Raw genomic sequence first — 15,737 nt, 5'->3', positions numbered from 1 at the left:
ACTGGGTCTGTGAAGAGTTGCAGGAGTGATCCAACTGGACTGGGTCTGTGAAGAGTTAACCGGCAACAATAGCTTCTGGTTCAGAAGGCTGAATGTCTTCAAAATGAGTCTCCCATGCAATAGTAGAAAGTGTCAACTTATGTTTATTCATGATGTAAGAAATCCATTGACGTCTTCCTATGATTTATGTTAAATGTCTTACCATGTCATTTAGGCTATAATAATCCTTGTGGAAGTAGACCACGAAGCCTGTCATGCTATTGCACTGAGTTTTTATATTTATTTATGCGTAGACTGGCTGGCTAGGTACTAGTTTGGCTTTATGGACCCAATAACACTGCAATATGTACAGTTGAATGTTTGTGCTGTAGTGTTCAGGCGTCCCACCTTAAGCTTCTTGACCACAGTAGAAGTCCAACCCTTGCTGCCATAGCTCTTTGTTCAAACTCATTTTTGATTCTATGGCCTTATGAGTTTTGAGAATTTTCTGTGCAGTCTAATTTTGATTGTACTGCTTAAACACGTTCCATCCTTGAAGAATGCCACAAGTAAATTATACAGTCACTGATTTCCTTTTTAAAATATTTAACAGTAGGCTATTTCTTTCCTTTACAGTCATGAACTTGTTCCAGCCCTTACATTTATTTTAAGTGATTGTCTTTAGCTTTCCTGCTGTAGTTATCAATTGTAATATGAACTATAATTTATATTGTTTTTATGATGCACAGAATTGATGCAGATTTTTATTGACGGCAAAATCTGAGAACCGGAACTTTTAACGCTAGAATCCTTTATTTTAAAATGGTATCACCATTTGATTCTTGGAGAATATATCTCGGGCCTATAAATGCCTCGAGTTTAGTTCAACTGTCGTACCCCCACCAGAATCCAAAATATACGCCTTTTCTACGCCAATGTTTGTGCATTGTATCGCCTCAACGGTGGCATATCTGGCCTTTTCCTCAGCTTTTTATCAAAATGAGCACTGTTGCAGAGTATCTTTAATGTGGATATTACATGTTGCTGCTGAGAAGGTAATTACATTAATCTCCAATTGCAGCTGACTCTTCATACAGCATGTGCTGCCTTTCCAGCTGCTTGTCAGCCAATCAAGTGTTCACGACGTGTAACTTCAAAATACATAAATCATCCCTGTATGCTACGTTTTGTATCATGATGCGAAATGCATCATACATGGATGAGTTCTGTATTTTGAAAGTTGCATATTTTAACTGGATGGCTGACAAGCAAATGTCCTGTCATTGGACTAACAAAACAAATACCTAGAGTCCTGCCGACTATCTTCTTAAATGGAAGAAAACAACTGAGGGACCTACCTGAATTTACCCAACAGAATTAACGCAACAGTTGAGAATAATTAACGTAGTCAGGAGAATGAGGTTAGGATAGGAAAAGGGTTAGGGTTAGCTAAAATGGTAGTTTTCAACAACTGTGGTCCCCGACGCGCCCACTCGTTGGAGCTAAACCGTTCTAGGCACAACTTCAGAAACTATCAGTCCCGACAAACCATCAGTATTATAACACCGGTACTCAGTTCTGTTGAGCTCCTGCCAAAGTCATGCAAAACACCACAATGGAGAAAGACATGACACGGCAGTGTAAACACTTTCCCCCTGTCAAGTTCTGAATGTCCAAAGTGAGCATCTTCAGCATCCCATAATGTGGTATGACATCAGGCTTTTCCCTCTGCTGGTCGCGTTTGGCATCTTTTACAAAACTATTCACATATGAACAAATAATGTTTTAGCAGAGAGTTTGCATTAGTTTAATGTGGTGCATGTCAATGCTACGTCAAACATCCTCTACATTTCTCAAGTAAAGCAAGGACCATACAACCTCACCTTCCCAAAGACATTTCCAATATTGCACAATGTTTACAATTAGCTTCATTCATGGACAAATAACAATAGTTTTAAAGCATGTAAACAGATGTAAGTTCCCCAAAAAGTAGATGTCCAAGCTCAACTAAAGTATAGAGGGTAGGAGGGGAAACATAATGCACAAGTGAACAACAATGCTTTCTTCCCCCTCAATAAGGCATGACATGCTTGAGTCTGGGGAGCAGGATAATAAGGGAACACTTCCCGTTATGTCGGAATATAACTGATGTTTTTATCTGCATGAGATCTGGTTTGTCAGATTGTCGAACATTTACATCAGGTGTTACTGCGACAGCCGATGTGATACGTTCCACAACTGTTGCAGTAGAAGTACATTATTCAACTGATTGTCGTTCCCCAATGACTCGTTTAAATTGCTCAAGGGAGGACATAGTATTTCAGACGTTAAAAGCTGGTGATATTTTTCCTCAAGTACTAGTATAATTTTCATCACATGGCACAAACAATGAGATGAATAGGATAATCCTGATTATAAACTGGGTGGTTCGAGCCCTGGAAGCTGATTGGCTGACAGCCGTTGTATACCACGGTTATGACAAAAAAGTATTTTTACTACTCTACGTTGGTAACCCGTTAATAATAGCAATAAGGCACCTTGGGGTTTGTGATATATGGCCAACAAATAGCTCTTAGCCGTGGTATGTTGACCATATACCACACCTCCTCAGGCCTTATTGCTTAGTTAATATTGTGCCACGTGTATTTCCACCCATCTGATGTACTTGACATATACCTATGGAGACACACACATATACAACATAAAAATAACATCACCTTACACATTAACATCAGACTTTGGCTTGGGGGACAGGAGGGAGCAGAGTGCATTTTCACTTCAAAATATATTGACATTAAAAGAAGATTATACATGAAACACACTTCTTTTTAGTCTTTCTTTCTCTGTGGATGGATAAACTTGCTGGAGCAGACATGGACCCCAAGTAGCACAGAGAGATAGTGCCACGTGTTACAGAGAACAGAGAGAGATTAATGATTGGGAAGAAATGCTTTAGGGGTAATCATGGCACAGGGCGACGTAAGAGCTATAGGAGGATAGGTCCTCTTTGCTGTCCGTTTGTGCAGAATATTCCCCCTTCACAAGTTAGTTGAGGAGTCCAGCCTCGGTCACAGTCAGTGAGGAGTGTTCCCAGGGTCAGTAACACGTTCCCTCTGTGTCTCTTGGTGAATCACTGGATATACTGTACAGATGGGCGCAACACTGAATGAATCTGGGATTACAATATGTGTGGATATGTTTCATTGAAGCTTTTGCTCCAGAAAGTCCTCGCTTGGTTTGAATTTTCTGGGTGTGTGTTAATACAATGCCTGATAGATCAAAGTTCAAAAGGTCATAGAGAGGTCAGAGATGCAAACAGCCATGACAATCAATAAGTACATCACTGCTGGGCCAATAGGGCGCTCCGATTAGCCTTCATCTTCTCCAGGCGCTTGGCCAGGTGGCTGTTACTGGCCTCCAGCTCATCAATCCTGTCCAGGGCAGACCTCAGCTAGAGAGAATGGAGAGAAAAAGTTTAGAGATTGAGAGGGGAGAAGCAACCTAAAGGCAACAACGTATACCTGGCGTAGACTTGATGCAAAAAAATGTGGGGTTGACATACTAGATATGACCCAATGACTTGTGGGTTCTGTGATTCTTTGGTTGTTTTTGTAAACCTGACATTATAGTAGCCTACCTCTCTCTGTAGCTTGCGTTTCTCCACTTTGAGCTCGTCCTCTACTTTCTCTGCGCTCTCAGAGGCCGACTTGTAACGAGTCACCTGACCCTCCAACCGGATGATCTGGCCAAGAGAGAAATGAGGGGGTGAATAAATGGATTGATGGATGAAATGTGATATGCCTCATACTAGACTGAACACGTGACTTACGGGACATATTCCATGGAGCTCCTAGTGGAACAAATGGTCAATAGTCTCCAACCCAGACTGTACAAGATACTGCTTATTATCTCACGTTTACCATGAGGAACGGGATTGGTCAGGTGTTTCATGGATATAGTCATACAGGTCTTCCTCTGTCTAGGAACTAAAACGGTACTTACATTCTGTTCCAGGGCTGTGACTTCCTGTTCTGATTTCACCAGTTTAAACTTGAGGTCACTGATTTGCCGGTTGGCATCCCCTGTAGAAGAAGAAATAAAGATAGAAGGATGTTGTATAGGTTTCATAATGTATACTACACTCACACACTTGACAAAGTACACTAGGGAGACAGCCAGGTAAAAGGCTAGATCTGTCTTAGTAAACGTGAGATGTGACTCACTCTGTAAGTCGAGGATGTGGGGGTCCATGCCGTTCTCAAGTCCGTCCTCCTCAGGACTCAAACCCTCTGTCCCGTTCCTCTGTTTCCCCTCCAGCTGAGACTTCAGCCTCTTCACCTGATCAGCTAAACTCTCCCTCTCATCAACTATTTTCCTCAGTCTGACTTCTGCAATACAAACAGACAGCTGACTTTGAATCAACAGCATGAAATTCTAATGTTGTTTAGTAAAAGGGTAGTTTGAGTAGTCGAGGTCAGTAATAGAGTAGTTTTGTACGTCAACATTTACCACACGGTTCAATTAACAGCCTTGTTTTTTTGTTTCTAATCTGTATTATTTTTTTAATAGATACAACACATTGTACTTAATTCCCCAGATTTTTTTATATATATATACACAGTACCAGTCAAAAGTTGACACACCTACTCATTCAAGGGTTTTTCTTTATTTAGACTTTTTTCTACATTGTAGAATAATAGTGAAGACATCACAACTATGAAATAACACATATGGAATCATGTAGTAAGCAAAAAAAGTGTTAAACAAATCAAAATATATTTTAGATTCTTCAAAGTAGCCACCCTTTGCCTTGATGAGAGGTTTGCACACTCTTGGCATTCTCTCAACCAGCTTCATGAGGAATGCTTTTCCAACAGCCTTGAAGGAGTTCCCACATATGCTGGGCACTTGTTGCTGCTTTTCCTTCACTGCGGTCCAACTCATCCCAAACCATTTCAAATGGGTTGAGGTCGGGTGATTGTGGAGGCTAGGTTATCTGATGCGCACTCCATCACTCTCCTTGGTAAAATAGCCCTTTCACAGCCTGGAGGTGTGTGTTGGGTCATTGTCCTGTTGAAAAACAAATTATAGTCCCACTAAGCGCAAACCAGATGGGATGTCGTATCGCTGCAGAATGCTGTGGTAGCCATGCTGGTTAAGTGTGCCTTTAATTATAAATAATTCACTGACAGTGTCACCAGCAAAGCACCATCACACCCCCTCTTCCATGCTTCATGGTGGGAACCACACATACAGAGATCATCCATTCACCTACTCTGTGTCTCACAAAGACACGGCGGTTGGAACAAAAAAAATCGCAAATTTGGACTGGTCTAATGTCCATTGCTCTTGTTTCTTGGCACAAGCAAGTCTCTTCTTCTTATTGGTGTCCTTTAGTAGTGGTTTATTTGCAGCAATTCAACCATGAAGGCCTGATTCACGCAGTCTCCTCTGAACAGTTGATGTTGAGATGTGTCTGTTACTTGAAATCTGTGAAGCATCTATTTGGGCTGCAATTTCTGAGGCTGGTAACTCTAATGAACTTATTCTTGGGGTGGCAGGTAGCCTAGTGGTTAGAGTGTTGGACTTGTAACTGAAAGGTTGCAAGATCAAATCCCTGAGCTGTCAAGGTAAAAATCTGTCATTCTGCCCCTGAACAGGGCAGTTAACCCACTGTTCCTAGGCTGTCATTGAAATTAAGAATTTGTTCATAACTGACTTGCCTAGTTAAATAAAGGTAAAATTTTAAATATTTTTTAAAAATCTGCAGCAGAGGTAACTCTGGGTCTTCCTTTCCTGTGGCGGTCCTCATGAGAGCGAGGTTTCATCATAGTGCTTGATGGTTTTTGTGACTGCACTTGAAGAAATGTAAAACGTTCTTGAAATTTTCCGGATTGACTGACCTTCATGTCTTAAAGTAATGATGTGTGTCGGAGTTCTCTTTGCTTATTTGAACTGTTCTTGCCATAATATGGACTTGGTCTTTAACTATTTGGCTATCTTCTGTACACCACCCCAACCTTGTCACAACACAACTGATTGGTTCAAACGCATTAAGAAGGAAAGAAATTCCACAAATGAACTTTTAACATGGCACACCTGTTCATTTAAATGCATTACAGGTGACTACCTCATGACGCTGGTTGACAGGATGCCAAGAGTGTGCAAAGCTGTCATCAATTCAAAGAGTGGCTACTTTGAAGAATCTCAAATATAAACAATATTTTAATTTGTTTAACACTTTTTTACTACATGATTCCATATGTGTTATTTCATAGTTGTGATGTCTTCACTATTATTCTACAATGTAGAAAATAGTAAAAAAAAGAAAAGAAAAACCCTGGAATGAGTAGGTGTGTCCGAACTTTTGACTGGGACTATATAAAATAGACAGTATATACTTAATTCATTGCAATTATAAAACATTTCACCCAACTGATCACAATCTGCAGTTCATTGAAAACCTGAGAATATGGACACAGTTGCTTACCACTGAAATACTGTACAGTATGTTGGAGGGACTGTGAGTATGGATGAAAAGAGTTTAAAACAGCTGACACATACAAATGAGTGGAGATAACATGTCATGGGATTTATATATATTCTCCCACATATTACCTATTTAATCATGTAATTGTTATCTAGTATGTTGCATGTAAAAACCTGACACATGAACAATACAGAATTGTTGTTGTGTAATATAATCCTGTCCCCTGTGCATAAATGGAAGCTTGGTGAGGTTTATGGAACCCAGAAATCAGTGCAATAGTGCAAAATAAAACAAAACCAATCGCTCTTCAACATGGTTCATTTATTCAAGGCACTAAATAAGTCATTAAATAAAACATGTAATTCCTTTGAGTAAAACAAAGAAACCCACAGAGACTGGCTGCAACCCCAGTCAATAGTCTATTACACATCAAATAACACTTTGAGAGTAGTGATCATCAACTAGTTTACTTTGCAAGGATCTTTGCCCTTTCTATTGCCCTTTACTCCCTTTCTTACACCTCTCTCCTGTTTCTGGGCTTCTTCCACTGGGGGGCGCTCTCTCTCCTCCTCCACCGCCTCGGATAATGGCTGTATCTCTTGGCCAAGTGCCGAGGGTCCGGGTGAGGAACTGATGTGCTCTTCTTCTACAGGTAGATAGGTTTCCTCCTTTTTCACAAGTAGAACGGCTTCTTCACAACTGTCTATATATCCAGTGGCCACATCGTTTAACTCATTGTCTCCCCCTGCTGGTGAACTTGTTGAAGCCTCCCTCTGTTCTGTCTGTTGCTCCTCCTGAATGGCTTCCTGCTGGAGATTCTCCTCATAGATGTTCTCCTCAATGATGCACCATTCTTCTCTCTCTACACAACTGGGTGATTCTGACCTGATCCTGTCTGGGCTGGGCTCTACCTCCTCTGTCCTGTCCAAGATAACCTCTCCACTAGAGTCGCTGATCCTCTGAGTTATAGCTACATCCAGTGAGTTTTCCGTCAGTACTTGATCACTCTCGGATAGTTTACATGTACATTTACAGGTACATCCTTGTTTCTCCCTTGATTCTGCTACATCCATCTTCTGATCACCTTGAACTCCTGGTAAGGTCATTTCTAAGCTGGTCTCTAGCCTCTCTGGTAAATCAGGGATCACCTGTTCGTCTAGTTTAGTCTTCCCCTCCTCTGTTATGATAGGTGTTACCGTTTTGTCAGAGATAGTGGATGGGGGCTCCTTTGCCTGAAGCTCTTTAGTATTTGGTTCATCTTCCTTCATGCCACATAGAGATTCCTGCCAAATCTGATCTGGCTTGCTCTCCACTGAACTCGACTCCAGCTCTTCAGCCCTCTCAGATAATTTCTGTCCGTCAGAGTCTGTGATCTTTGGCACAGTTTCCACAGAGCTTTCTGTACTGAAATGATCATTCTTATGTTGCTGAAGTTCTAGAGAATTCTGTCCATCTTTCTCAAATTCACCTAAGGTGTTTATTATGAGCTGATCTGTCTTGATTCCAACCTCGTCAGGACATTCAGAGATAAACAGTTCAATAGAGACTGTAGATGAGATAGCAGATGTTCCAGTAGATGTTACTTGGCCAGTCTCTGCCTGATGCCCTGGTTTATTCTTCATCTTCATCCCTATTGTTTCTGTTTTGTTTAATGATCCCTGAGAGATGTGATTTGGGCTGGTCTTTGCCTCCCCTAGACATACAGAAATCCTCAGAATCATTTTAATCATCTCAGATTCCGTGATCCTTGAGTTTTCTGGAATGACTTGATCTTTAGTCCCAGGATCATACTTCTGGGTGTTCTCTCCTTGCAGGTCACTTTGAGATTCACTTTGGATTTGACTAAGAGGGGCCTCTGTCTCAACACAGAGAGTTGGGCCAGAGATGTCCTGTTCTTCAAAGTCAGTAGACATAGCTGTGAGAAGCTCTGTGTTTTCCCGTCCATTCTCAAGGTTTGTGTTTTCCTCACATTGTCCGTCAGTGCCACCGCTTACTGGTACAGCTTCCTTGTTACTTTCTCCACTGTTTTCCTCATTCTCTGCCTGTTCCAGAGATTCTGGTTCAAATCCTCTTTGATTCACCCCATCTCCATTGTCACCGCTACCATCTGTATTTTCCTTTTGAACCAAAATGGCTCCCTCAAGTTCAGCAGGTTCCACCAGGGTTTCTGTGTCGCAGTATTGGGGTTTCTCTACTTCATATTCAACCTGAGTCTCTTTGTCACCAAAATGCACGAACATGGCTTCTTCAGGTGCAGCAACATCCACCTGGGTCTCTTGGTCACAGTACTTGGACTGCTCTGCTTCAGTGTCTGTTTGTTGCTGCAGGCTGTCATTCAACTTGTCTTGGTTCAACTTGTCAGAAGAGTCTATCTGCAGTAGTGCCCTCTCCTGGTCATGTGAGTAGTTGTCAGCCTCATGTAGAAGTCTGCTTCCCCCTGGTGTCCCCACCTCGCCATGGTCCAACTGCATCTCTGGTGCTTCGCCTGGAAGATCACAGGGAATAGATTGGAGGGCCAAACACAGCTCATTCTTCAGCGTCTGAGAGTGCAAGCACGGAAATTCAATGATTGCTGGGGGGGAATTAATTTGGAGCCATTTGTAGAGAATACAATCAAGGCCTTGATCCCGGCTGAATTAGAATGCAGAATCAGCAACTGACTCAACAGGATTAATTAACATTATGATGATAATCCCACGGAGGACAATACTGCAAAACAATGACGTCAGAAAAAAGAAAAGAAAGCCAACCATCCTCGTTTTGTATCCCATCATGCAACACAAACATAACCCTGACATTTCTAACGGTGATTCATCCGAATGACAGAAGACAAGTGAAATTAAAAACAGGACTGCACAATATCATTCAACATGATTTGAGTAGGATGGTGGTAAATAAGCAGAGATCAGATATGAGCAATTGCACCGGTGGGTTATTTTCTTACCAAGCATGCTCTCCCCGCCATGACATGGCTGGGACTCCTGAGCCAATCGGGAGGTAGAGTCTGCACTGAGAGGCCCGTCAATCATCTGTCCTGCATCCCCATTGGTGGTTACTTCAGGTGACAGCACTATCCCATTTTTCTGATTTGGGAGAGAACGAGCAAAATAAATCTGAATAATCTTTCAGAAAGTATTTTTCCCATTAGAACTTCCTATTGTTCTAGTGTTTGCTGACATGGGCATGGAGGCCCTCTTTGAAGTCATGATGAGGAAACCTTCACTCAGCAGTACTTCAAGGTGCTGTACCTTCAGAGTGTCTTTGAGGTGGACCACCTGATCCCTGAGCTTATCCCGCTCATCCCGCACGCCGGCGTCTGAGAATTCCCTCTGCCTCTCTAAGGCCTGAGCCATACCCAAGCAGCAGCAGCAGGGGGAGGAGGAGGAGGAAGAGTGGGTAAAGAAGGGAAGGATAAACACAGTAAAGGAAGAGAGAAGCATTGAGGGGGAAAAAGAGATACAGTGGAAATGTCTTGGTTAGTTTGGAGCGTTAAACTTGAGTAGCTGACAGAGGAATGGAAGCGTTTTCTGTAGAACTTCCTGGAGCATTGATGCGGCTAACAGTTTGGGGTTCACCCTCTATTCCGCGAGCGTACCCCAATCTTTTTCTCCTTCCATCCGAGGGTCTCCTGCAGGTCGGAGATCTCCCTAACACAGCTGTCCCGTTTGAGACGGAGCTGGCCCACCTCCTGGCCACGGGACAAAAGCAAGATGGAGGAGAAGGGACAGAGGAGAAGGGAGGGACAATCAGCATGCAGAGAGTATGCAGCAGGAAAAGAGACTACAGCAAGAGACCTAAGTTAGATCTATGTTAGTGTTATGTTCTGAGTGGAAGTACTGTTTTTGTTACCGTATTGTTGTTAGCAGGAAGTCTTTGCGATGACCTGAGTACTCACGGTTAGCAGTTCTTCACTCTGTTTCAGCGTCTCTCTCATCTCGTTAAACTGGCGCTGCAGAACACTGTGGGCGTGCCTCTCCCTCTCAAACTCCTTGGCCTTGTCGTTGTACTCTCGTTTAGACTCGTACAGCTGCTCCTCCAGCTCAATGAGCGAGTCCTTCAGCGTGTCCACCTGGTACATGAGGTTGGACTTCTCGTTGTGTAGCTGGGCGTTGGACACCATGGCCTTACGGTACTTCTCCTCAGACTCCACCAGGGAGTCCTGTTGAGAGACAGAATGGAGGACAGTGGAGGGGTGAGAGGTCAGGGGAGAAACAAAGCAAAACAGTTAAGCAGTTAGTATCTCAACAACAACTACGCAGACGTTGTTCGTCTTCAACCGTAAAATACTTACTGTAATAATCGTGTTTCTGGAGTCAACAAAATAATTCTAAAAACATGGACTGTAGACCATGGAACATCTCTTTCTCAGATATACTGTATGGTCCTACTCATAGAAGTATCTCTATGGTCCTACCTTTATCTCTCGAATGGAGGCCTCTGTCTCTACTGAGATAGAGGTGTCACAGCTGCCTCTGCGAGAGGAGGGCCCGCCCAGCGATGCTAGAGTGGCTGCTGAGAGGGTAGAGGCAGTCCTGGAACCCTGGGAGGAAACAGGACAGGGCCGTCTTGAAGGCTGTTTCACAACAGACATATTCCCTACTTCATCTTTAATACATTAAAAGCTAGAGTTTCAGATCAGGCGTGTGACCCGTACCTTTTCCAGGAAGTCCCTGTCTGATCTCTCCTCCACCTGTAGAGGGAAAAACAACTTGGTTACTCTCAGGAGAGGAGATACACATATTTACAATGTCACTAATTTAGTTGATTGACACACCATAAATCGAGGCCATGCCCATACTGTATCCGTCTCTGTATATCCACACACTGCATCACAACAAACATCTTTAGAGTCATTAACCCTCTCTGGATCCCCATCTGATTCTGAACCACGGAACCACTGGACACTACAGAGTTAGTCATATCATATCCACTGGACACTACAGAGTTAATCACATCATGTTCACTGGACACTACAGAGTTAATCAAATCATGTTCACTGGACACTACAGAGTTAATCAAATCATGTTCACTGGAGACTACATAATTAAATTAGTCCTATCCACTAGACACTACAGAGTTAGTCCTATCCACTGGACACTACAGAGTTAATAATATCATATCCACTGGACACTACAGAGTTAATAATATCATATCCACTGGACACTACAGAGTTAATCTTATCATATCTACTGGACACTACAGAGTTAATCATTACATTTACATTCATATCTACTGGACACTACAGAGTTAATCATATCATATCCACTGGACACTACAGAGTTAATCTTATCATTATCCACTGGAGACTACAGAGTTAATAATATCATATCCACTGGACACTACATAGTTAATCTTATCATATCCACTGGACACTACAGAGTTAATCATATCATTATCCACTGGAGACTACAGAGTTAGTAATATCATATCCACTGGACACTACAGAGTTAATCATATCATATCCACTGGACACTACAGAGTTAATCATATCATATCCACTGGACACTACAGAGTTAATCATATCATATCCACTGGACACTACAGAGTTAATCATATCATATCCACTGGACACTACAGAGTTAATCATATCATATCCACTGGACACTACAGAGTTAGTCATATCATATCCACTGGACACTACATAGTTAATCTTATCATATCCACTGGACACTACAGAGTTAATCTGATCATTATCCACTGGACACTACAGAGTTAATAATATCATATCCACTGGACACTACAGAGTTAATCTTATCATTATCCACTGGAGACTACAGAGTTAGTAATATCATATCCACTGGACACTACAGAGTTAATCATATCATATCCACTGGACACTACAGAGTTAATCATATCATATCCACTGGACACTACAGAGTTAATCTTATCATATCCACTGGACACTACAGAGTTAATCGTATCATTATCCACTGGAGACTACAGAGTTAATCATATCATATCCACTGGACACTACATAGTTAATCTTATCATATCCACTGGACACTACAGTTAATCATATCACTGGACACTACAGAGTTAATCATATCATATCACTGGACACTACAGAGTTAGTCATATCATATCCACTGGACACTACAGAGTTAGTCATATCATATTCACTGGACACTACAGTTAATCATATCACTGGACACTACAGAGTTAGTCCTATCATATCCACTGGACACTACAGAGTTAGTCATATCATATCCACTGGAGACTACAGAGTTAGTCATATCATATCCACTGGACACTACAGAGTTAGTCATATCATATCCACTGGACACTACAGAGTTAGTCATATCATATTCACTGGACACTACAGTTAATCATATCACTGGACACTACAGAGTTAGTCCTATCATATCCACTGGACACTACAGAGTTAGTCATATCATATCCACTGGAGACTACAGAGTTAGTCATATCATATCCACTCCAGTCCAGGCTGCATGTTAGTTGTCAGTGTCACCCACACACCAATGCGTCCACACAGAGGCCCACCTCACATTGGCCAGGTCGGGACCATATATTCTTTGCTTGTACCAAAGCTGCAGTCTTTGTAATGTCCACCAAGGGGCATAAGGAACCTGAGCACTGTCAGCTGTCTATGAGCATTCCCTTGGTGCAGAGGACACACAGGACAGACCATAGAGTTCAGTTCTCTGGACAATACACTCTTCATTGGGATGATAATAAGTGGGCAGTCATTTAACAGAATAGAGAAGAGAGAAAGGGATGTAAGGACTAGGCCTAAAGAAGGCTGCGGGTTAGAGGGAGTGACCAATGAAGAGAGCTCACCACTGGGCTGGCACGGGCAGAGCTGGCCCTGGACGAGGCCCGAGAGTTGGAGCCCAGAAAACCACTGTAGTCTGAAGGCTGGCACAAAAAGAAGACGGATAAAATAGGAAAAGAGAAGGAAATGAAAAAGAGAGAGAGACGTTAGTCACAGAGTTTGTCAGTCAGCAAGCAGGGACAGACAGCTGAAGCAGGGACAGACAGCTGAAGCAGGGACAGACAGCTGAAGCAGGGACAGACAGCTGAAGCAGGGACAGACAGCTGAAGCAGGGACAGACAGCTGAAGCAGGGACAGACAGCTGAAGCAGGGACAGACAGCTGAAGCAGGGACAGACAGCTGAAGCAGGGACAGACAGCTGAAGCAGGGACAGACAGCTGAAGCAGGGACAGACAGCTGAAGCAGGGACAGACAGAGCGGAAGCAGGGACAGACAGAGCGGAAGCAGGGACAGACAGCTGAAGCAGGGACAGACAGAGCGGAAGCAGGGACAGACAGCTGAAGCAGGGACAGACAGCTGAAGCAGGGACAGACAGAGCGGAAGCAGGGACAGACAGAGCGGAAGCAGGGACAGACAGAGCGGAAGCAGGGACAGACAGAGCGGAAGCAGGGACAGACAGAGCGGAAGCAGGGACAGACAGAGCGGAAGCAGGGACAGACAGAGCGGAAGCAGGGACAGAGAGCGGAAGCAGGGACAGACAGAGCGGAAGCAGGGACAGACAGAGCGGAAGCAGGGACAGAGAGCGGAAGCAGGGACAGACAGAGCGGAAGCAGGGACAGACAGAGCGGAAGCAGGGACAGACAGAGCTGAAGCAGGGACAGACAGAGCGGAAGCAGGGACAGACAGAGCGGAAGCAGGGACAGACAGATCGGAAGCAGGGACAGACAGAGTGGAAGCAGGGACAGACAGATCGGAAGCAGGGACAGACAGATCGGAAGCAGGGACAGACAGAGCGGAAGCAGGGACAGACAGAGCTGGAGAGACAAGGGAATACATTGATAGACAAGTCAACCAGGCCCTGTTAGACCAAAGACAACCCTCCCACACATCAAAAACCCAGACACATACAATTCCATGCGTATGCTCCACTCTAGACTCCACCATTGTAGACATACTGCAAACCCCACGCAACAAAGTCACAATCAAACTGTGACTTGACACAGTGTTTGCAAAGGTCATCGACACACAAGACGCACTGTAAGATAATTCAGGATGGTTATTGGTTGAATACAGCTAACTGAAAACATGGATTCCTTCTTCTGGAAGTCTGAAATCCACAGGTGGGAAAGACAAGAAACCCCAATAGAAAGAAGTAGTGGGGTGACGACACTGTCATGCAGACTTCTCCTGGGGTGGCCAACCCTCCTACTGGAGAGAATCAGGTGTGTTCAAGCAGGGCTGGAATAAAAGCCTGCACACCCAGAGGAGGGTGGGTCGACCCCACAATGCAATTCCACGTTGGCACATGGGGCATGCCAAGCAAGGCCCCCTCATCAGGGTAACACAGTGATACATTCCATGCATGCTGTCTATTCAAGCCTCCCTTTTGATTTGAAAACCGTCACAACAACCACAATTCTAGACACACTTGAAAACCCCACACAGTCTCACTAGGACTTTGCACTGTGTTTCCAAAAGTCATCAACACACAAGACAGGGTGGGAATTAGCGGAATACAACGAGTTAAAGAAGGAGTCCTTGTTTGGTGAGTCTGATAAAAACAGAAGACACCACTGACCCTGATAGAAGTAGAGACTGACAACACTGTCATGCAGACAGACTATGGCCAGGGCTGGCCAACTGTCTTCCCAGAAACCTATTGGATGTGTAGGCTTTTGCTCCAGACCTGCTCCAATACAAATGGTTCTACTAATCAGCTGCTCATCTGGGTGTTGATTAGCTGAATCATGTTAGAGCAGGGCTGGAACAAAAGCCTGCATACCCAGTAGCTCGTATCTCTCCAGGAGGAGGGTTGACCACCGCTGGACTATGCAGTCCCATGTTGCCACAGGGGGCATGCCAAGCAACCTCCCTCAGGGTAAGAGAGGGGGCGTCAGCGCTTCTTACACCGCGAGAGATGGAGCCACTAAAGCGCCGTGTGCTACTCTGCACAGCCTCGTCACACACAGAGCCCTGTAGATAGGAGAGAGACACACACACACTGCATCAGACTTCACCTCACGCACACACACACGCATACATACACACTCTGGATCAGACTTCAACTCACAATCACACACACACAAACACACACACACACACACACTGCATCAGACTTCACCTCACAAACACATACACAAACACACTGGATCAGACTACACCTCACGCACGCACACATACACATCCATCTCAGTAATCATGCAGGAAAAGGGCCAGTCTTATAGCATGCCACCTTGAAGACACCACTGTACTTCTGCAACTCAGCTTACTGTCTCACGTTCTCCTTAACACATCAAAGTGTTTTGGAAATGTAAC

General features: G+C 43.8%; 1 protein-coding gene across 1 annotated transcript; it reads right to left on the bottom strand.

The window, feature by feature from the left end:
• Positions 1–1,757: 1,757 nt before the first annotated feature.
• LOC139532970 (leucine-rich repeat flightless-interacting protein 1-like) lies at positions 1,758–15,622 on the bottom strand. Its single transcript, XM_071331114.1, has 14 exons — positions 15,603–15,622; positions 15,330–15,423; positions 13,268–13,345; positions 11,124–11,159; positions 10,884–11,009; positions 10,365–10,628; positions 9,718–9,813; positions 9,414–9,552; positions 6,940–8,954; positions 6,416–6,443; positions 4,203–4,367; positions 3,982–4,061; positions 3,617–3,721; positions 1,758–3,430 (listed from the first exon to the last, which is right to left on the bottom strand). The coding sequence occupies exons 1-14, from the start codon at positions 15,620–15,622 to the stop codon at positions 3,320–3,322; spliced, it is 3,357 nt and encodes a 1,118-aa protein (XP_071187215.1). The 3' UTR covers positions 1,758–3,319.
• Between the last annotated feature and the right edge of the window lie 115 nt (positions 15,623–15,737).

The sequence above is a fragment of the Salvelinus alpinus genome, chromosome 10 (genome assembly GCF_045679555.1).
Source record: "Salvelinus alpinus chromosome 10, SLU_Salpinus.1, whole genome shotgun sequence".
NCBI lineage: Eukaryota > Metazoa > Chordata > Actinopteri > Salmoniformes > Salmonidae > Salvelinus > Salvelinus alpinus.
This window is presented reverse-complemented; position numbering and strand designations above follow the sequence as displayed.